Source organism: Elephas maximus, chromosome 4 (genome assembly GCF_024166365.1).
Source record: "Elephas maximus indicus isolate mEleMax1 chromosome 4, mEleMax1 primary haplotype, whole genome shotgun sequence".
In the NCBI taxonomy this organism is placed as follows: Eukaryota; Metazoa; Chordata; class Mammalia; order Proboscidea; family Elephantidae; genus Elephas; species Elephas maximus.
In genome coordinates, this window is record NC_064822.1 from 117,452,780 (window position 1) to 117,475,492 (window position 22,713).

The 22,713-nt window shown below is 44.8% G+C and overlaps 1 protein-coding gene across 3 annotated transcripts in view; it reads left to right on the forward strand.

Moving 5' to 3' along the window:
* The first annotated feature begins 2,909 nt into the window (after window positions 1-2,909).
* KIF5A (kinesin family member 5A) overlaps window positions 2,910-22,713 on the forward strand; it is a 30,088-nt gene continuing 10,284 nt past the window's right edge. For 2 of the 3 annotated variants that reach the window (XM_049883688.1, XM_049883689.1), the window contains exons 1-19: window positions 2,910-3,265; window positions 13,333-13,420; window positions 13,637-13,710; window positions 14,103-14,207; window positions 14,467-14,515; window positions 15,387-15,442; window positions 15,689-15,776; window positions 16,015-16,139; window positions 17,069-17,173; window positions 17,354-17,502; window positions 17,592-17,740; window positions 18,113-18,288; window positions 19,247-19,315; window positions 19,705-19,911; window positions 20,196-20,342; window positions 20,890-21,078; window positions 21,796-21,913; window positions 22,293-22,357; window positions 22,471-22,580. In XM_049883688.1, the coding sequence (XP_049739645.1) occupies window positions 3,137-3,265; window positions 13,333-13,420; window positions 13,637-13,710; window positions 14,103-14,207; window positions 14,467-14,515; window positions 15,387-15,442; window positions 15,689-15,776; window positions 16,015-16,139; window positions 17,069-17,173; window positions 17,354-17,502; window positions 17,592-17,740; window positions 18,113-18,288; window positions 19,247-19,315; window positions 19,705-19,911; window positions 20,196-20,342; window positions 20,890-21,078; window positions 21,796-21,913; window positions 22,293-22,357; window positions 22,471-22,580 (2,198 nt within the window). In that variant the 5' untranslated portion in view covers window positions 2,910-3,136. The remainder of the gene's footprint in view (window positions 3,266-13,332; window positions 13,421-13,636; window positions 13,711-14,102; window positions 14,208-14,466; window positions 14,516-15,386; window positions 15,443-15,688; window positions 15,777-16,014; window positions 16,140-17,068; window positions 17,174-17,353; window positions 17,503-17,591; window positions 17,741-18,112; window positions 18,289-19,246; window positions 19,316-19,704; window positions 19,912-20,195; window positions 20,343-20,889; window positions 21,079-21,795; window positions 21,914-22,292; window positions 22,358-22,470; window positions 22,581-22,713) is intronic. The other variant, XM_049883687.1, reaches the window with a different exon arrangement.

The following is a 22,713-nucleotide window of genomic DNA, read 5'->3' on the forward strand; positions in this document are numbered from 1 at the left end:
CACACCTCCGGCTAGGCAGGGATTGGCGAGAACGAGGCCAGAGAATGAGGTAATGGCAGGGATGGAGGGGAAACGCCGCCTGGGATTGTGGGATGTGTAGTCTTGGCGGGCTGGGGTTTGGGCAGGGAACGACAATAACGCGTCTTGAGGAGCTGTTTTACACTACTTATTTTCTTTCTTTTTTACATCAAGTCTGTGAAAGAGATCTTATATTTCCTTTTTTTCAGATGAATAAATTGGAACTTCCAGAAATTAAGTGGCTAGATAAAATCACAAAACTCGTCCTGTTATGGCATAGCCAGGGCTTGAAAAACAAGTAAAATTTAGTAAACGCTTAGAGCATATTAAGAGCTTTGGTGATGTAGTCGTTAAGTGCTATGGCTTCTAACCAAAATATCAGCAGTTCGAATCCACCAGCCGCTCCTTGGAAACCCCATGGGGCAGTTCTACTCTGTCCTACAGAGTCTCTATGAGTCAGAGATGATTCGACGTCCACTTTTTTTTTTTTTAGTGCGTATTAGGTATGGAAATCTTATCTTCTCAAGTTAGGGGTGTCATAAAATACAGGACGCCTAGTTAACTTTGAATTTCAGAAAAACAACTAATAGTTTTTAGTATAAGGGCGCATGCCATATTTGGGACATACACAAAAAATTATTAATTATCTGAAATTCAAATTTAACTGGGCTTCCAGTTTTTTTTTTTTTAATTTGGCAATCCTATTTCAAAGTTATATAATAGGAAAGTGATACTTCCATATCTGTCAGACCACCCTCTGTGCTCTTAACCACTTCACTAATAGTTTCAAGACCTTTGAATTTCACAGTTCAATAAAATTGAAACAACAACAGCAAATCTTTTTGAGGATAAACACCGAATTGCTACCTTTTTATTTTTCCAAGTAAATACATTAAAAAAAGAAAACCTACTGTCTCTATCACCAACTTAGCAGAAAAATAGGAAGTCTCAGAATAAAAGACAGTTCTTTTAAACTTAACTAGCTTTGTGAAAAACTCACCACATTGTTCTTTTCTTTAATAATATTTTATTGTGTTTTTTTGTGAAAGTGTTCCTGTTTGACAATTTCCACACAAATCTATCAATGACATCAGTTACATTTTTCACATTGTATCAACATTCTCTTTGTGCTCTGGTTGTTCCATTTCCAGTACTCTAGTTTCCCTGCCCCCTTATCGTCTCATCTTTACTTTGGATTAAATGTTGACCTTTTGGGCTGGTACAGATGGTTTTTTAGCAGAGCACAGATCTAAATGGTAATATATCACATTGTTCTTTTTGGGGGGTGGGGAGGGGAGGGCTATCCAGTGACCCTTCATGGCCTGGCATTCTGAAACTACTAAGTATGTTTCCCTGAAGCTCCTGGGGCCTCAAGGTTGGGATGTTTCCCAGGATATTTCTCGAGCTTGCAGGATGCTGCAACACTTAGAAATAGTGCCAGACAAAGTGACTGGAGAGATACCTATTTTCCTGAGTTTAGAACTCGTTGTCATTCTATCTACACTTTCCTGGCTCCTCCCCCAAGCCTCTACCCCTCTTTCTCCATAGTTCCACTGCCTTCTCATCCAGTTCCTTAAGCTGGATCGTTTTCCCTCAGTTCTCTTAAGATTCAGGTGGGTTAGAGATATAGGTCTGATGGGAACTCCCTCCTCAGATGAGTTCTGAGTGGTTGGGTCTTTTCTGGCCAGGCCATCAGCCTCTTACCCTTGCCCCTTAGTGTCTAAGTGACCTTAGACACTTAACAGACAATTGCTGGGTAGAACCTCCATTCCCTCCTCCCTGCTCCCATCACCCTGCCCCTCCCCTTGGCCCAGAGCTTCAACTCCTGCAGTCCAACTCTCTGTTGGCCAGCAAAAACCTGTGACATGGAGAAAAATCAATTCACCAGCTTCTTGGTGGTTCTGCCCCATGGGCTGCAGCTGTAGGTTGACCTGGGAGAAAGAAGGACAAGGCTTTTCTGGGCTTGACTTGTACCAGGGAAGGGAGGAGAAGCAGAGAAGAAAGGCCTGAGAAAGGGGCTGGGATATTGGGATTCTGTCCAGTGGTAACTGGAACAGGAAACATACATAGGTGCTTAAACCTGCTGAAACCCAAATGCAGGTGTTCACCCTAAGAATCCTCTCAGAGGCCCCTGTAGCCTTGCCCACTCCTATCACCACTCTCCTTCACCGCCTTCTGACTCCCTTTCTCTTGCAAAAGTTACTCCTGCCCACCTCCATCCCAGTCTCAATTTAGTAGGCAAAAATGAGAAATTCATCTGCTTTTGAATTCTGATAGGCCAGAATGGGAGTTTGTCTTCTTTCAAACTGGGGACCTGGTGTGTATGTTGGGGAGAGAGTAGGGTGCACCCTTGCATATAGAAGGGGAAGGTGGTAGCCAGACTTGCCCCTGATACCTCTTCCCCAAGAATGGGACCTGGAGACCCACCCTCAATACAGGTACAGGCAGCTGCCCTTGAAGGTTGAGTGGGTTGGGAATTTGGCATCTGTGCGTGGGAGGTGAGACGGGGGAATGAGAAGTGGGCTCCCAATTTAGAGAGAGGACTGTGACGGGGGTAGAGGATACCCCGGAAAAAAGGGATGGAAACCTTGTTGACCCTCTTGTTAAGACAAGCGCACCTCCGACCCTCTATTCCCTTCCAGGGGGTGGAGGGAGGGACAAACAGGTCGGGGGAGGGGGACGCAGTGTATGAACTGGATTGGGAAGGGGTGAGGCAAGTTATCTCCGAGCCTCAGGGGTGAGTAGGGGACAGGTGGGAGTAGGGAGGAAAGGTCACACCCTGCGCTGGTCATTGTCGTGCGAGCGGTTCCCGGCGAGGGAGGCCACGCCCCCCGCTCCTCATCGCGGCCCCGCCCAAGCCCGCAGCGCTGCGCTGCAGCGGGAAGGGCGGAGAGGCAGAGCGCCGCGAGAGCACCAGCCGCCAGGTCCCCCGCCCGCACCCCAGTGCCGCAGGAGAGAAAGCGCGCACAGGTCCTGCTCCCAGTCTTCGCCTCGGCGCCCCTCAACAGAGACCCAGCTCCTCTCCTCCGCCTCGGCCTCAGCTGAGCGCCCTCCTCCTCCGGAGCACACATCACCCCTGCAGCCCCAGAAGTGCCCCAGCCCCACGTCGGCGACCACCATGACGGAGACCAACAACGAATGTAGCATCAAGGTGCTCTGCCGCTTTCGGCCCCTCAACCAGGCAGAGATTCTGCGGGGGGACAAGTTCATCCCCATTTTCCAAGGGGATGACAGCGTCGTTATTGGGGTGAGTGCTGCCCCTGGAAGGGATTGGGGGGGGAGGGCGGGAGACTGAATCTTATACCGCAGAGCCTAAGCGCCTGCCTGTCACACTGCGCCCCCTCCCCTCCACTCATCCTCCATCCTCCATCCTTCATCCTCCAACCATCCTCCGCGCCGCAGTCCCTCCTTCTCTCCCCTGCATCAGGATGGCTGGGTGTGGCCTGGCCAGGCCAGCGGCCAAGACTCTGCAGAGGGGGAGGGGGCTACTTCTCCGGGACTAGGGGAGCCAGCTCGCCTTTACTACTCTCTACAGGTTCGCCACCCCTTAGAGTCAGTCCCGTGTTTTTCTGATCTTTTCCCTCTCTCCCCAGAGAAGGTGCATCTTCTCTTTGTTATTGGCTCAGATCTGTGCCCCTCACCTCCCAGCAAGGGAGGAGAAGGCTAGTGGATGGGCTAGATGGGAGGTGGGCAGTCCAGGGTCTCTGCGGTGGTGTGAATGGAAGTGGGGTCCAGGACCAAATCCGGGACCAAATTCCTCCATCATCCCCTAAATTAGTTAAGGCCTGGACTTGGGGGAAGGGCACAAGTCTGTTGAAGGGTGTTCTGGGAAAGGAATACATGGATGCCACGCCCAGCTTGGGGGAAGCCTCTGGGGTCCTAAGGAAATGTCTCCCTTTTCCTCCCAGGTACAATAGGAAGAAGATTTCAGACCCCCCAACACTTCCCCTCCAATAAGTAAAAATGCTCAAACCCAAGATCCTAATAAGTACCTGCTTATTCATCCTTTCCCTTGATGAACCAGTAAAAGGTAGCAAGCCACCTCTACCTCATCATGATAATCCTTAACCATGGAGGAGGTCTTGTTAAGAAGGAAAATAATATTTATTGTGTTCTTGTCACTCTATCCATATTATTTAGTTCTTAAAACAACACTCTGAAGCAGGGATTAATATTTCCATTTTACAGTTAAGGACCTTGAGGCCCAAAGAAGTTAAATGACTTTCTCAAGGTCACACAGTTAATTCATGGAGCTGAATGCAAATCTGTGAGTTCAAAGCTCATGCTTTTTCCTCTACATCGCACTGCCTCTCCAGATTTCTGTTCTGGACCTTTATCAGTTATGACTCAAAGGGAATTGCTAGGCCTCATCCACTCCACCTTGCCTAGGCTGGTGGAATGGGGTGAAAGGATCTGGGAATTGAGTCCTGTGGGGCTTGAGGGGTACTGGGCCAGGAAACTGTAGCCCTGCTTAAGAAGGGAGGGGCGAATTTGAGGGCAGTCCCTGAGCTTCTCAAGGTCAGGAGCACTTCTTATGTATCTTTGATCCACAGTCTTTGACACAAGGCAGCTGGAAACACGCTTGCTAAAGGAATGAAAGGAGAGGAGGGAACCTGGGCTCTATGAGTCAGTGAGAATGAGATTTTGAGTAAACATGTCTCAGGGAGAGGTCTGCTTACCCATCCCCAAGGATCCCCAAAGGGGACTATGCCACCACCCTGTCCCCTCACTCACCCTGTGAACTCAGATGGATGTTTTAGCCTTGTGTGTGTGTGTGTGTTTGTGTGTACTTGCCACATGGGGAGTGCTTCTGTCTCTCTTTGGCTTGGGATCTCAGACCCTGTAGTCTGGGGGCTTTGCAGTCTGGTCAGCCTGGACAGCAAATACTAACGATGAGAGTTGAAACTTGAGTCTCCCCCACACGAAGGCTGAAAAACAGAAGAGGGGTGGTATGGGGGAGCAAATCCACAAAAAAGGCTTCCACTTTTAAACCCAGCGTTGTTGCTCCAGAATGCATTTCAGGTAAGTCTGAACTAACTCCTTTAGGTGCTCTAGAACATCCTGGTGTGCTGGGCATGGGGCAGGGGGTGATGCTGGGAGAAAGAAATATGGTGCTGATCTGTCCAAGTAGCCTAGCTAAATAGGAGAGACACAATGGGTGATGGGAAGTGAAGAGAGATTGAAGAGAGGTGGGGGGCCTGCCAATTCAGATTCTCTTTCAGCTCTACAGCTGGTACTTCCTTGTCTATTTTGTCTGATGTTCGACAGGCTGTACCTTTGTTTTGCTTTGTATCTTCCCTCACCCCAGCCCTTCCTGTCAATCCCTCACTCCAAGGTAAATGCTTCTGAGGGGCCATTTTGTCCCACGCAGCATCCTGGGAGCTTGCATTCTCAACCTTACTATTCCTTCCTCATTCAGGAGAATGAGGGCTATAGGAGAAGTGATTTTGAGGAGACCCTTGAAGATCGCAACAGGGGAAGGAAATCTACCACCTTTCCCTTTCCTCTTTTCTCCTCTAGTTTCCGCTTGGGGGCCAGTGTGTGGGGAAACTGTCTGAGGAATTAATGGGAAGGTAAGGGAAGAGTGAAAGTGGGAGAGGATAATCCTTACAAACCCAGCCCCTGCTCCTTCCTGTAGCTGCTTTTTCTTTGCCTCTGCGGCACTGCGGCTAGCTCTGGCCTTTAGCATCTCTTATGTTCCTGAGCTTTGTTCTGCTTGGCAATGAGTAGGAGAATAAAGAGTAGGAGAATAAGCTGAAGAGACAGCTCTGTGAACCTTGTCACTCCCTCCCTCCCTGACTTCTCCCAGAAATCTGGGGCTTGTCAAAAGTTAATGGCCTGAGTCGTAGTAGAAGGATATCTGGGTTACTGTCTATGTGGTGTGCATCTTGTTTTGCTCTTTATGTCACTCAGAATCTCAGCGTGATTCTGTCACTGGATGCATTTATATATCTATCTTTCTCTGCCTTGGTCTTTGGTGGCTAGAGTGTCCCAGTGTCTGTTGTCTGGGCTGCTGCATCTCTACCAGGCCCTGCAAATGGAGCAGCAGACATGAGAGGGATGATAATGAGGAAAACACACACACACACACACATCTTCATTCAAGTGTCCACTACATGCTGCCTTCCTCAGGTCTCCCAATGGTTAAGTGAGTTCTTATGAGGGTGTAAAAACAGGAACATCAAGTACCTCACTAGGAAAAGTCTAGGTTGAGGTCTGCAGGGTTATTGGAGCAGAGTCAGTACACTTGGGGGTGGCCCAGGGTTGCTTTGATATCAGAAGTGGGGGACGAGGGCTCCCCTTAGCTTTGGGTAGCTTTTTGAAGGGAAATTAGAGAGGGGAGATAATGTTTGCTGTGGCCATTATCTCTCTAGTATTACCATCATAACTATCCCCAGGGGTGTCACCATGGAAATCGGGACTAGTGCTTGAAATTCAGCCTCTATGAAATGCTTTACTGCAGGTTGAAACAGCTTGGTCATCTTTTGGAGCCCTGATCTTAGGTCCTCTCATTAGCTTGAGTCATCACACATTGATGAAAAACTAGGTGCTGGGATATGCAAGTGAACAAGGAGATGATAAGAAGGCTTAGAGTGGGGTTATTGGAGAACAAAGAGATCTGGACTGTGGAACTCTGAAGAAAGACCCTCCAGAGGAGAAGGCTGTGAGGAGCGCTTAAGACTGCTGTGGGTGGGACAGAGATTGGCTCTCAGGGGACACTCCTACAAGGTGAGAGGACTCTGTTAGTATTTCTAAAATAACAGGTCTCCCAATCTCCGATGTTGCACCAACTCAATGGGTCTTCAGTTACCTGGAAGTGGGGATGGCAAGGGAGACCCCTCTGCGGGGATGGGTGGGGAATAGAATATTTCTGAAAATGAAGTTGAGGTTGGAAAAAGGGAGTGATGAAGGGCTTTAGTTTCATCCAGAAATATCTGGAGGCATGCCCAGATGAGGGGTGGAGTGCCTGGGGGAGGGGAGGAAAAAAGCCATGATAAGGGTCTGACGCGGTGTTGGCATTTCAGTGCATTGATCACCTTGGCGATGTAGGCTTGGAATCACATTGCTTGGATTTGAAACTGCTCTATTATTTCTCAGCTATGCAACTGTGGGCAAGCTGCCTTGCCTCTCTGACCCTCAGTTTCCTCATCTATAAAATGAGAATAATAATAGTACCTACCTCATAGGATTGCTATAAGCAATCATTTAAAAGGTAATGCATAAAAAGTACTTAGCACAGTGCCAGGCATGTAAAAAACTCTTGATAAGAGTTAGATGCTATTGTTATTTTATACAAGGGGCCCTGGTTGCACAGAGGTTAAGCGCTCAGCTGCTAACCGAAAGGTCAGTGATTTGAATCCACCAGCCACTACGTGGGAGAAAGATGTGACAGTCTGCTTCCATAAAGATCACAGCCTTGGAAACCCTGTGGGGCAGTTCTACTCTGTCCTGTAGGGTTGCTGTGAGTTGGAATTGACTCGACAGCAATGGGTTTGGTTTTGGTTATTTGTTTATACACTGTCTTCCTACAAGCTAGACTTTGACAAAATTGGGAAGTAGTTAACATTTTCCCTTCTCACTGGTTGCTTCATCCAAACCTCCAGGTCCCTAGTATCTTCTTGCTCTCTTTCTCCATCAAAATCTATATTTACCCAACAAATATTTATGAAGAGTGACCCAATCGTTCAAGGACCGTACTTGGTATTGGGGATACATGAAGGATTCCCTGCCTACAAGAAACTCTCAATCTAGGTGGTGATCCTGGACCTGCGGAGCAGCCTGGCAGGGGTGAGGGAGCAGCATAACTAGCTTTTACTAACTATACATATGCTCCCTCAGATTTGATAAGGAATTTCCCACCACACACTAAGGTCTGATTAAAAGTAATTATGTGTAATGAGAGATGTAAATAATAGAGATGTTTCTCTCGTGAGTAGTCTAGTGGCAGAAAACGTAGAAAACCACTGGTCTAGTTATTTTCACGAAAAGACCCGACAAAATTAATTTGCCTTGAGTATAATCAATAGCAAATTAAAGGAAATGTAGACTTTAACAGAAATAAAAACCTTAAGATAAATGAATAAAGAACCAGGCTTAGAATTTAAGGGCTCAGCTATGAGTAGAGAAGTAGGAAGCAGGCCTTTCCAGAACCCTTGAAATCATAATCCATGTCATATGGCTTTCCCTGCTCACAAGATTATTAAATGCGTCCCTTTCTAGCTCTCAGATATCTTTCACCATTACCAGTCTGAGAAACCCATCCTTCTTCCCTCTCTGCTCTCTTTCTTCTCCCCAGCCCAGGCTAAGGGAAAGGGCTTCCTCAGGCAATAATTGGCTTCAGCATTTGGAGAGTGTCCACTATCTTAATGCATTCACAGTGCCCTCCGGAATCCTATAACTGGGAGAGAAAGAGAGAGAGAGAGAGAGTGTGTGTATGTGTGTGTGTGGGTGGGTGGGTGGGTGGGTGCCCAGGTTCCCAGGAGGGAAGAGGGAAAGGTTTGAGAGTTATGCGTAATCGCCATGGGTTGGAAGCCCGGTTTCATGAGACATTGATGGAGATCATGGTTGAGAAGAGGCGAGAGTCATCAGCCTGACACAGACTTGTTTTGTTTGTTTCTGTTTTTTGGCCACTGGGTGAGAGGAATATTTAAGCAGGCTGAAAGATTACGATTTGAGAATTAAGGTGGATTTTTTTAAATAACCTTAAAAATAATATGAATATAACACTAACACATTTTAATTGTCTTCAAAGTTAAAAACAAAGAAAATCACATAGAAGAAACTAAAAATCTCCCCAAACCCCACCACCTCAAGAAAAATAGTTGACAATTTCATATATTTGCTTCCAGTCTTTTTTTTCTGTGTATACACGTATATTAATTTTAACAAAATTGTATCATATACTGTATGTTGTTTTGTAACCTATTTTTTTATTTAACAAAATATTATGACTATTTTACCATTAAATATTTTTACACAATTTGACTTATTATTTTTAAATTTTTAATTTAATTTTTGGTTAGGGCTTACATGCACACGTGGCAAATTCAAATGATGCAAAAGGGTATACAATAAGAAGTAAGCTTTTTTCCCACAGCTCTTCCCCAGCCACCCAGTTTCCCTTTCAAGAGACAATCATTAGTACAGTTTCTTGTGGATCCTTGGAAAAGCATACTATACATTTACAAGCAAATATATTTCTACATGCATATACTTCTTTTTTTAAACAAGTGGTAGCATACTGTCTTGGATTTTGCTCTTTTTTTTACTTAACAATAAGTCTTTGGGGATCCTTCCACATCAGCACATAAAGATCTATCTCACTCTTTTAAACAAGTGTATGGTAATCTGTTACAGGGGTATGCCATAATTTGTTTAACCAGGCCTCTATTGATGGACAGTTAGAGTGGTTCTAATCTTTTGCTGTTAAAAACAATTGAATGACTTTTTATATACATATTTTGCACATGGGCAGCATATAGCATAAATTTTGGGAAATGGAGGTCATAAAGTACTGGTGTATGCATTTGAAAATCTAAGGTAGTTCCAAATGGCCTTGCATAGAGTTGGCCCCAGTTTATACTCTCACCAGCGCTATGCGTAGATATCTCATCAACCCAGTACACCACCACACTATTGTACTTGGGCCACTTGGATGGATAAAAATGGTATTTCATACTTTTAGTATGCATTTATCTTATTAAGAGTGAGGTTGAGCATCCATTCGTATGTTTAAGAGCCATATTTTAATGATGTTATATTTTATGATAGCAGATAGCAGTTATTAAGGTATAATTTACATACAGTGCTCATACCCTAAGCAAAACAGTTTGATGAATTTTTTATATGTAGACACCCATGTAACCATTACCCAGATGGCTATCTAGAGCAATTCTATTACACCTGAAAGCTGCCGCCTGTCCCTTTCCAGTCAGTATCACTCCCAGATAACCACTCTTTTGACTTCTATAATTACAGTAAAGTTTTGCCCATCTTAAACTTCATATAAAGGGAATAATATGGTATGCACTCTTTTATGTCTGACTTCTTTCACTCAACATGTTTTTTAGATAGATTCATTTCCTAGTATGACGCCATTTTAAATGGCAACAAAGAATAAAATATATGCACATGCCATAATGTAATCAATCCTTATATTAGCCACTTCCCTAAGTGTTATTCCTTTAAGTTGTTTTGATTTCTTGTTAGTATAAGCAATATATAATAAACATCCTTGTAGTCAAACCTTTGCCTGTGTGTATGATTCCCATGGTATAAATTCTTAGAAGTAGAATTTCCGGGTCAAAGCCTTTTGCTTATACATTTCTGAATTGCCCCCAGGAGAGTTATACCGGTTTACTGCCCTATTAGAAGTGAAGGAGGGTGCTCGTTTGTACTGGGTATTACTATTTCATTTTTGTTTTCCAATTTCATAGGTAAAAATGATGTTACCATTTTTGTTTCCTTTGAAAATGTTGAACATCATTGTTTGTTGAACATTTGTATTACTTCTTCTGCTGTTAGTACCTAGCTCTTGTCCATTTTTCTCTGTTTAGTTTTTGTCTGTTTTGTTACTAATTTGTAAGAGTTCTTTGTGTAGTAACAGTATTAATCTCTGTTTTAAAAACCTTAACTTTTCTTATTTAAAATTATGTGTTTTCCTTTTAGAAAAGTTTTAAATCTAAACTAAAAAAGAAGAAAAACTAAAATTCAAACGTAAACACTCTTCACATTTTTCTGTGGTATATATGTATTTTATGTATAACATATATATATAATATATGAATTTTTTTTACAGAAACGGGATCATCCTCGTACTATTTTAAAACAATTTTTTTTGCTTGACAGTATTTTGTGCACACCTTGTCATGTCATTACATCTTTTTCTATAACATTATTTATGCTGTTCTTTTTTTAATTTAAAAGCAATGTGTTGTCAGATAAAATGTAGGCAGAGTTCCTGTTCTTCTGATCTCCAGTGATAACCACCATTAACTGCTCTATGTATAGTCTCCCATATCTTTTTTTTAAGGCTATTTTATCCATATGATTATTCTAAAAGTAGTTGCACAAAGCATTAGACACTTGACTGCTAACTAAAGGTTGGCAGTTCGAACCTACCCAGAGGTGGGTGACTTGGAAGACAGGCCTGGCGATTTGCTCCTGAAAGGTCACAGCCTCGAAAACCCTATGAAGCAGCTCTACTCTACACGTACGGAGTCGCCATGAGTTGGAATTGACTCAACAACAACTAACAACAACCATATTTACATATTGTTTCTTTTTCCACTAAACAATTAATCTCCGAAGTCTCTTTCTCTTTCTCTATATAAACCAACTTCACTCATTTTAATGGTAATAGAATACGGAGGTATCATAATCAACCTCCTCTCGGTGGTGGTTTGAATTGTTTCTAGTTTTCCTTTAATACAAACCATTGCAGCGAACATCCTTCTATATACATTTTTAAGTGGTTAACCAAGTGTTTGGTAAGATAAATTCTGAGCACCAGAATTGCTGGTACAGAGTATGAACTTTTAAATATTTAATAGAATTGTCCGCCGGCAAGTTTCTCTCAGTTTACAGTACTCCCTTCACTGTATAGAGAGCCTTTACAACTTCTTTTCCTTTGTGAATTCTGTTCTTGTGGGCTTCAAAGGCTTTCACAACACCGAGACCAGATAAATATTTCAGGTAGATTTTTTTCCAGAAGCCAGATTTAAAATTTTTTTCTAATATTAAAAATAATACTTATTAGTTTTCCTTTATGTGAAGAATTATAAAGAAGAAAACAAAATAATGCCCTATTGTCTCACCTTTTTTGACATTAAAAAAATATATCTATATAATACTTGTATGTGATTTAAAAAAATGTAAAAAATGCAAGATACGGAATGAAGAATGAAAGCTTCTTCTCCCAGTTTCTCTCCCCAAAGTAACCATTGTTAACACTTTCGTATAATTCCTCCTAGAAAAAATTCTACATGCACCAATGCAATATTGTAGATGCACACATAGCCACATCTCCAGCTCTAGCTATGTTTTATGACTTTCCTTAATTAGTTAAAAAATGTCTCCTAAACTCTGATATCCATAGCCTAGAGATTTACATTTCAGTTGGATAAAGATGGGCTCTGTGGTAAAACAATTTGACAGCTAAGTCACAGCCTCTTTATACTGAATAGAAAACACAGCTGAGAAATTTGTCACGTATGATAGAAAACAGAACATAGTCTCATTTCAGGTCTTTTCTTTAACATGTTTAGATATCAAATATATTCTTTGTTTAGTTCCCCCGGTTGTGAATATCTTAGATCTTTAGCATTCTTATCAGCACAAAGGACCTATAACATATTACCTGAATTAAACAACATACGGTATTTGTAGGTCCAAGTTATTTGCTTCATGGTTTCTCTTTAATTAAAGTTGCTTCCCCTCTTAAAGGGAGACCCACATTTCTGATTTTATGTATTTCTTTCACAAAGAGTTTGTGTTTATGTTTTCACATAGCTTGGTGTTTCTATATTTCATTTATACAATTGGAAAAATACTATACATAAGTCCCTAACTTTGATCTTTCACTTAAAGTTCTTCACATCTTGAAGATCTTTCCATATCAAGTTATGTGGATCTGTGAGGAAGATATTTTTAAACTTGAGGTAGATTTTTTTTTAATTATGCTGAAAATATACACAACAAAACATTCGCAAAGTCGACAATTTCTACATGTAAATTTCAGTGACCTTGATGACATTCTTTATGTGGTGCAACCATTATTGCTATCCTCTTCCAAATTATTCCACCACCATTAAAATAAACTCAATGCCCCTTATGCAAAAACTCCCCTTTCCCCCCTTCCTCCCACTCCCAGCAACCACTAATAATCTGGCTTATATATATCTGCTTATTCCATATAAGTGAGATCATGCAGTATTTGTCCTTTGAGGTGGATTTTTAATGTTAATGAATTGCTTTTTTCACTCTCCAGAGCCTGGGGCCTACTGTCTTTTCTTATTTGGTATCCCAGGTAGGGGGTCAGCGGTGAAGTGCCAAATCATCACACCAAGACTGAGTTCCTCTCACAGAATCTCACTGTGTGGCACTCCTCAGTGACACTCTCTACCACACAGACGCAAACCATGGTGTCAATACTAAACTTTGCTTCTCTCTCTAGTTTCCTTCATTCCCATAGTTTTCCGTGCTTATGGAAGGTTGAAGAATGGGATGCCTTTCTCAGGGTGATGGAGGGGGGCTGCAGCATTTCTTCTCTCTCACACCTTGCCTAATGTCTGTCATCTTTTATTTCCACTCCAGGGGAAGCCTTATGTCTTTGATCGTGTATTCCCCCCAAACACAACTCAGGAGCAAGTTTATCATGCATGTGCCATGCAGATTGTCAAAGGTAATGACAATGTTTTTTCCTTTCTTTAAAAAAGAAATTATTGAGGTGAGATTCAGAAAACAAAATTAACCATTTTAAACTGAACAGTTCAGTGGCACTTAGTGCATTCGCAATGTAATGCAACCACTAGATGCATTTTTTAAATGTGTTTTCCAGGCTCCCCATTTCCTACCCCACTGCTCTCCACTAGTGTCCTTTCTCCCCCATCTCTTGCAGATGTCCTTGCTGGCTACAATGGCACCATTTTTGCTTATGGACAGACTTCCTCAGGGAAAACCCATACCATGGAGGTGAGGACTCTGACTTCTGTAGTGGGTGAGGAGTCTTAATGCAAGGCCAGGGAATCTCAGTGGGGGAAGATGGAGAAATCAAGGGCTGCCTGGTCCAGAGGCAGGTGGGCACAGAGGATGGACGGGAGGGTGATACTATAGTGGGGGTTTAATGGAATCCCTTCAGCCTTTTGCTGTTTACCCTCCTATGCCAGTTTTCTTCTTCTGATATGGAAAAGCAGCAGCAATGAAAGTCCAAAGGGCTACGCAGTTATCGCCTCCTTCCATTAAAAGGTCTCCTAACTTAGGATGATCTTCTTACCAACTATTACCTGTGTGTTCACCTGTATACCTCTCAGTTGTCTCATTCTTCTTGAGCCCCAGCCTCACTCTGGAATGTCCTTACTTCCCAGGGAAAGCTGCATGACCCCCAGCTGATGGGAATTATTCCTCGAATTGCCCGGGACATCTTCAGCCACATCTACTCCATGGATGAGAATCTTGAATTCCACATCAAGGTAATCAGGGCATGACAGCTGGGTACCCTCAGATCGGCACTGGGAGGGAATGATCTAGAGTGAACCCACTGAAGATCCTGGGCATCCCGACTTTACCCTCTCCCTCTGGTTACCTCAGCTGTCCTTCTCCACCAGCATGTCTTCTTCCATTCTTTCCTTCCCACCACTACTGTTTGAACAGGTCACATTAACTTGGTACTCCTGGATCAATATAAGATAGGCAGTCTTCACTTCATACTCCTTCTTTCTCCCTGACCAGGTTTCTTACTTTGAGATTTACCTGGACAAAATTCGTGACCTTTTGGATGGTGAGTTGTGTTTAGTCTCAGTGGGAAGGCTGTGTGTGAGGAGTGTAAGTAAAAGAAAGATCACATTCCTTTTGGGGTTAGGACCTGTCTTAGTTTCTTGGTGCTGCTATAATAGAAATACCTCAACTGGGTGGCTTTAATGAACAAATTTATTTATGTGGTGCCAGTTTAGGAAGCTAGATGTTTGAATTCAGGGTGCTGGCTCTAGGGGAGGACTTTCTGTCTGTGTTGGGAGAAAATCCTTGTCTCAGCTTCTCCAACATGTTCTCAGTGGTCTTTGGCGAACTCTTCGTGGCATGTATCTTTCTCCCATTCTTGCTTGATTGCTTCAGTGCCTGATCTGCACCTTTTAGGTCTCAAAAGTGATTGGCTTAAACGTACTCTACACTGATATGGCCTCATTAATGTAACAAAGAAAACCCTTTTCCCAAATGGAATTACATCCACAGGTATAGGGTTTACTTATGATTTACAACACATATTTTTGGGAGACACAATTCAGTCCATAACAGTACAGTTTGGCAGGAGATACAGAAGGCACACAAAGACACACACGCTCATCCCTGAGTCCCCCAGCTCCACGCTCACCAAGAATTTCCAAAAACCAAGAGGGTTAGAAGATGAGCTTAGGGGCTCAGCCTCCATATAAACAGCCCAGGAGGAGCCAGAGTCCTTGGGCTGGAATCCTGGAGGAAGAGGAGACACTGAGCCTTCAGCTTGTGCAGGGAGTTTAGACCTCACAGGAGAGTCTTCTTCCCTTAACACACAGATGAAACCTCCATCTGAGTGGACTGCAGGGTGTATGTGTGGGGCGGGGGAGGGGGGTGGGGGGAGGAGCTGGCCTTCCTTACCCTGTATTGTCTTTATTCAGTGACCAAGACAAATCTGTCTGTGCATGAGGACAAGAACCGGGTGCCATTTGTCAAGGTGAGCATGGGGGTTGGGGACACCCATGTGGTACCAGTGTTTTGAGAGTGTGGGTGAGGGAGGAGATTAGGTCAGTGACCCAGAAGTTGGATGGTGTATATCCTGAAGGGGGCAGATTTTGCCAAGGGCTAGGGATAGGCTGGGGGCTCAGAAAAGACACTGTCCTGAAATGTCATTTGGTCAGTGTGTGGGCAGTATAATTTTCAAGTCAATGTTTATAAACTACTATCCATTTGCCCCCTGCAGGGTTGTACGGAACGCTTTGTGTCCAGCCCAGAGGAGATTTTAGACGTGATCGATGAGGGGAAATCAAATCGTCATGTGGCTGTCACCAGTGAGTGGTGGTATAAGGGGTTTCGAGTCTGGGGGTCTGCCTCTCCTCTGTGCCTTCTGGAGCTGAGAGACTGGAAAGTGAGCAAGGAAAGACAGTGTCCCTCAGAGAAGGGACCCTTATCTGTGTAAGATGTGGAGGGCTAGGCCTGGCAGGTACCCTTTCTGTCAGTGGAAGTTGGGGGCTGAGGGCTTCAGTTCCCAGGGTTGGTGCAGGGACCATTTCTCTCTTGCTCCTGCAGACATGAATGAACACAGCTCTCGAAGCCACAGCATCTTTCTCATCAATATCAAGCAGGAGAATATGGAGACTGAACAGAAGCTCAGTGGGAAGCTGTATCTAGTGGACTTGGCAGGGAGCGAGAAGGTTGGGGTCCTGTGGGGGTGGGGTGGGTGGTTAGGGAAGGAAGACCTGGGAGTGGCTTTTTTAAATTTTATTGTGGTAAAAAGATACATAACAAGATATACACCATTTCAACAATTTCTGCATGTACAATTCAGTAACATTGACTGCCTTTTTCAAGTTGTGCAAACATTCTTACTATACTTCCCAAATCATTCTACCACCATTAACAAACTAAATGGCCCCTAAGCAAAAACTCCTCCTTTCCCCTTCTCTCCCACCTCTAATAACCACTAATCATCTTTGGTTTCTATATATGTGCTTATTTCTTACAAGTGAGATGATACAATATTTGTCCTTGAGCAACTGACATTTTACTCAGCATTATGCTTTCAAGGCTCATCTGTGTTGTGGCATGTACCAGGACTTCATTTCTCTTTACGACTGGGCAGTATTTCATTGTGTGTATATATCACATTTTGTTTATCCATTCACTAGTTGTTCGGGGTGGCCTTTTTTTTTAATTAAAATTTTTCTTATTGAGATATAATTTACATACCATAAAACTCACCATTTTAAAGTGTACAGTTCAGTGGTTTTTAGTATGTTCACAAGATTGCACAACCATCACCACGATCTAATTTCAGAACATTTTCATCCCCCCCAGAAGCAACCCTATACCTACTGGCAATCACTTCCCATTTCCTCCCCCCCATCCCAGCAACCACTAATTTACTTTCTATCTCTGCATTTGCTTATTCTGGACATTTTATTTAAATGGAATCTTATAGTTTGTGGCAGAGGGTGGCCTTTTTGCAAGAGAGTTTAGGGGAACAGAGGAAGATTCTTACTAATTCCAGCCAAACCTCTCTCTCCTTGGACTGAGCCCTTCTAAGTGGAGAAGAGGTGATAAGAGGCCTATCATGACACACTCATCCCTAATGCCCCGGTAGGTCAGCAAGACCGGGGCAGAGGGAGCGGTGCTGGATGAGGCAAAGAATATTAACAAGTCACTGTCAGCCCTGGGGAACGTGATCTCCGCATTGGCTGAAGGCACTGTGAGTGTTCCTCAGATCCCCCTCATCCCTCAAACCCTACCCCATCTCCCCACCTTCTCCTAATGCCCCCATCTAATCATGCCCCAGTTCATGGGTTGCTTGATCTGGTTAGCACTACCATCCTCTCTGATTCTCCAGTCAGATTTATTATTCTGACTTATGATCTGCCTCCTCCCCCAGAAAAGCTACGTTCCATATCGTGACAGCAAAATGACACGGATTCTCCAGGACTCTCTGGGAGGAAATTGCCGGACAACTATGTTCATCTGCTGCTCACCATCCAGTTTCAATGATGCAGAGACCAAGTCTACTCTGATGTTCGGGCAGCGGTCAGTGGCAGGACCTCCTCGCCCCAGCCCCTGCCACTCTCTCCCCTCAATTTAGTTCTCATCTCTTTCTTTCTCTTTTCCTCACCCAGGGCAAAGACCATTAAGAACACCGCCTCAGTGAATCTAGAACTGACTGCTGAGCAGTGGAAGAAGAAGTATGAGAAGGAGAAGGAGAAGACAAAAGCTCAGAAGGAGACAATTGCAAAGCTGGAGGCTGAACTGAGCCGGTGGCGCAATGGTTAGAGGGGGCCCTGTGGGAGTGAGAGGTGGTGGGGCAAGGAGGTAGCTTAGGAAGCCAGAGATTGCCTTGTCTAGGGTGGTGTTGCTATGAGTTGGAATCGATTAGATGGCACTGGGTTTGTGGTTTGGTTAGGGTCAAGTCAGTCTCCAAGGAGGGCTGTGTTTCTGGAGGAGTGCGGTAGAGTGGTCATGAGGGAAGGGATGGAGAGAGATGACTGCTCCCCTTTTTCCCTTCTGAAAAGGTTGAAGGTTCACTTGGCAAGAGAAATAGTGGGCCTGAAGGTCTTGGTGCTGAGGAGGCAGAGAGGAAGGACTTGTGGATGCTACTCTCTCCTCTCCTACCCCTCACCTTGTTCTGCCTCTTCCCCAGGAGAGAATGTGCCTGAGACAGAGCGCCTGGCTGGGGAGGATGCGGCCCTGGGAACAGAGCTCTGTGAAGAGACACCTGTGAACGACAACTCCTCCATCGTGGTGCGCATTGCCCCTGAGGAGAGGCAGAAGTACGAGGAAGAGATCCGCCGCCTCTATAAACAGCTTGATGATAAGGTGAGGGCAGTCATGGGGGCACACAGCGACGAGCCTAGCGGGGTGAGAAGAGGGGGATTCAAATAAGCATATGCTGCCTTTTTTTTTCTGATTTTAAAAGTAATGTATTCTCATCATAGAAAATAAATACAAATATATAAAAGAAAATTAAAATCACCCATCATCCTGCCACTCGAACTGTTAACATTTTGCTTTTCTCCATGCATACACTGTGCACTTGAGATATATACTGTCCACGTAATTTTATATCGTGATTTTATTTTTCATTCAGCATTATATAATGAGCAATTTCCTACTTCATTAACAATTCTTCACGAAAGTACTTTTAAATGGCTGTCCAATAGTCCCTTTATCAAAACATATTTAACCATTCACTTATTACAGAGCTTCTTTTTTTGGTTTGTGTTTCTCCTAATCAAATAGCACTGAAATGAACATCTTTGCTTCTTGTGTATAAGACTTTGCTTCTTGAATGATCTGATTAGAAAGGGATTTTTGGGTCAAAGGATATAGGCATTTAAAGGCTTTTGCTCTATACGGTTAAGGTCATACCAACTTCCAGGAAGAGAGGAATTTTTTTTTTTACAATTATTTTAAAATTGATTTAGCCATTATATAATAGACTAGTTACTAGGAACTTCTTAGAGCCTATAAGGTTTTTCTTTTTCTTTTTTTAAATTTTTTGTTGTTGTTCTTGTTCTTGTTAAGAATATGCACAGCAGAACATACACCAATTCAAAAATTTTTACATGTCAGGAAAAGAGGAATTTAAAGGCAAGGGGAGGAGATAGAGGAAAGAAGCTAAAGAAAAGACCTCTTTTTAGGATATGGGGTTTCTAACTTAAAGCCTAAGCTATCTGAATTTTTATCAGGATTCTACCTGCACTTCCCACCCCATAACTCTAAACTGGAAGGAGTGGCTTCCCTTCACCTTATCTTTCCCCCTCACCTCTAACAGGATGATGAGATCAATCAGCAGAGTCAACTAGTAGAGAAACTGAAGCAGCAAATGCTGGACCAGGAAGAGGTAATGGGGAGGAATACAAGACATGAGAGCAAAGGGGTTGTGCTCCTCCCCGAAAGGCATAAAAAAGACCTTTTTAGAAACAGTTGGGAAAAGGGGCATTCTGCTTAGAGATTAGCCACCTCCCAAAACTACAAGAGTTTGGGAACTTATTTGGGGCTTTTCTTACAGCACAAATTTTAGAGTCTATGTGCTTCTTCATTCTGGTCTAATTTCCTTTAATTGCCCTGTTTCTATGAAGCCTAAAGCTCGCTTCCTCTTGACTTTTGCTTTGACACTTGCCTCTCCCCTGGAGCTATACCCGGGTGGGGGGACTCAGCTTTCTCAGACCAAGGGCCATAAAAGCAGTCAGCGGGAGCAAGGTCCCTCACATGCCTCACTCTCCCCTGAAGCTGCTGGTGTCCACTCGAGGAGACAATGAGAAGGTCCAACGAGAGCTGAGTCACCTGCAGTCGGAGAATGATGCCGCTAAGGACGAGGTGAAGGAAGTGCTGCAGGCACTGGAGGAACTGGCAGTCAACTACGACCAGAAGTCCCAGGAGGTGGAGGAAAAGAGCCAGCAGAACCAGCTGCTGGTGGATGAGCTGTCTCAGAAGGTGGTGAGTGGCCTACTAGTGGTCCGAGAGTGCCTTGACCTCAGGCCATCCTCCGTGTCCAAGGGACCACTGCTCCTTACAGGGCTGTATCACATTTTCACCTCTGCACTGCTGTGCGGCGTGTCATGAGCTTCTCCCCTGCCCTGTCACTGAACTTTGCTTTCTGGCCCCTCCTACTTCCAGACCCTTCTGCAGGGCCCATGTCTTCTCCACAATAGCTACCAGGATCATGCATGGGGAGGGGGACAGTAGATGGCAGTGGGAGTGACCTGAGGCGCAATCCCCAGGCTACCATGCTGTCCCTGGAGTCTGAGTTGCAGCGGCTGCAGGAGGTCAGTGGACACCAACGAAAACGAATTGCTGAGGTGCTGAATGGGCTGATGAAGGACCTGAGTGAGTTCAGTGTCATCGTGGGCAATGGAGAGATTAAGCTGGTGAGTGGGGAAAGAGGCAGAAGGATTGTTCAGGTCGTTCTTGTCTTGGGCTCTGATGGGAGATGCAAGGAAACAATCCAGGCCCTCAGCTGTACTGGGACAGGTGGGCCAGTGGTCCAGGAAACATGCCTTCCAACTAGACACGGGAAAACAAGTAGAGGTTTGAAGGACACCCCTGAAAATACACATTCTAAAGGGTGCTGCATCAAGAAGCAATGGACATGTGCTTGTAGCAGGATTTAGAGATGGGACGCAGTTAGAAATGACCTATGCAAATATGTGGAAGTAGGAGTGACCGATCTGGGTGATCAAGCAGATCAGTGTGACGACAAAAGAAAATCTTATTGCTTTATAGAATGAAGCGGGGGGACTGTTGGAATTGGATGCTTAAACGCAGATGATAGGGAAATGCCAGGTGATAGGGAATCACTAAGGTGGTTCAGAAAATACCTGTCCCATCAGAGTCCCGGTGTATGGGGGTGGAGGAAGAACGTGGATCAAAGGCTTCTCTGCAGCAGAGAAGCAGCTCTCCCTTCACCATCCACAGCCGGTGGAGATCAGCGGGGCCATCGAGGAGGAGTTCACCGTGGCCCGACTCTACATCAGCAAAATCAAATCTGAAGTCAAGTCTGTGGTCAAGCGGTGCCGGCAGCTGGAGAACCTCCAGGTCGAATGTCACCGCAAGATGGAAGTGACTGGGCGGGAGCTCTCGTCCTGCCAGCTCCTCATCTCCCAGGTGAGAGCTCCTCATCTCCCAGGTGAGTGCTCCTCATCTCCCAGGTGAGGAGTGCCTGAGGTAGACAGCCTTTGGGTGCCGTGTGAGAAAGGACTACCCTAGGGTCAACTGAAACCAAGGACAGGAGGAGAGCTTAGGGGTGGCAGACTGGTGAAGTGAAGGCTTGGGGGAGTACTAGTCTCTGAGCCAGAAGGTCTCGAGGAAGGGTCTTCAGAGGAATGGACCTCAAACCTGCATTCTCATGGAAGGCATAGCAGGAGGGGGGTGTGGGAGGACAGCTGGAATTTACAGAGGTCTGTGCTGCCAGGGGGAGGCCTGGTGGCATAGCAGTTAAGAGCCGCAGTGAGCTATGGCTGCTAATCAAATGGTCAGCAGTTCAAATCCACCAGCCACTCTTTGGAAACTCTATGGGGCAGTTCTGCTCTGTCCTACAGGGTTGCTATGAGTCAGAATCGACTCAGTGGCAATGGGTGCTTCCAGGGAGCCCTGGTGGCGCAGTGGTTAAGCATTTGGCTGCTAACCAAAAGTTTGGCCATTTGAATCCACCAGCTGCTCCTTGGAAACCCTATGGGGCAGCTCTACTCTGTCCTATAGGGCCTTTATGAGTCAGAATCGACTCGACGGCAATGGTTTTGGGTTTGGGTTTGGTGCTGCTGATACTTGTGTCATCATTTGCTCCAACCTTCTTTTTTCTCTCACTAACCCTTCCTCCACTAGCATGAAGCCAAGATCCGCTCACTTACAGAATACATGCAGAGCGTGGAGCTAAAGAAGCGGCACCTGGAAGAGTCCTATGACTCCTTGAGTGATGAACTGGCCAAGCTCCAGGCCCAGGGTGAGGACTTCTTAAATCTCCAACCCACCTATCCTGGGGCCTGAGATCCCAGAGGAGACAGGAAGGGAAAGTAACTGACAGACATCAAAAGAGACTACCTGACTGCTTGGTCACCAAAACATCAACCTGAAATCGTGGATGTCAACACACATGCCACTGAGCCAAGTTGCATGTCACTTATTTTGCAGAAACTGTAACCCTCCATTGTTCTCTGTCCCTGCTATTTCAAATTGGACTGTTCTAACCCAGAAAAACATCTCTGTGGGTCTATTCTGGGTGGCTGTCCCCTGCCCTGCTGGGAGCTCTGATCACAATCTCAAGAAGTTCTTTCTGGAGGAGGTAGGAGAGATGTAAACTGGCTTTTCCCCTTTTCCCTCAGAAAATGTACATGAGGTAACCCTGAAGGACCAGGAACCGGACATACAGGATGCAGATGGAGCGAAGGTGAGTGGGGAAGGTGTGGGGGGCACTTAGGGCTGACAGGGCGAGGGATGCATGGGCCTTCATATAGCTGTGTCTGAGGTCTGCCTTTGAGCTCAGGATGGGGTTGTTTGCAGAAGGCCCTGGAGCTGCAGATGGAGAGTCACCGTGAGGCCCATCATCGGCAGCTAGCCCGGCTCCGGGACGAGATCAATGAGAAGCAGAAGACCATCGATGAGCTCAAAGAGTAAGGGTTCCCCCGGGCCAGCTCTAGGCTCCATTCGGTGCTCTCACCTTACTGTACTCTCTCAGATGCTCCCTTTTGGGCCTAGGATCAAGTTCTTTAGTTTCCCTGTCATTCCTTCAATAGTGACACAGCT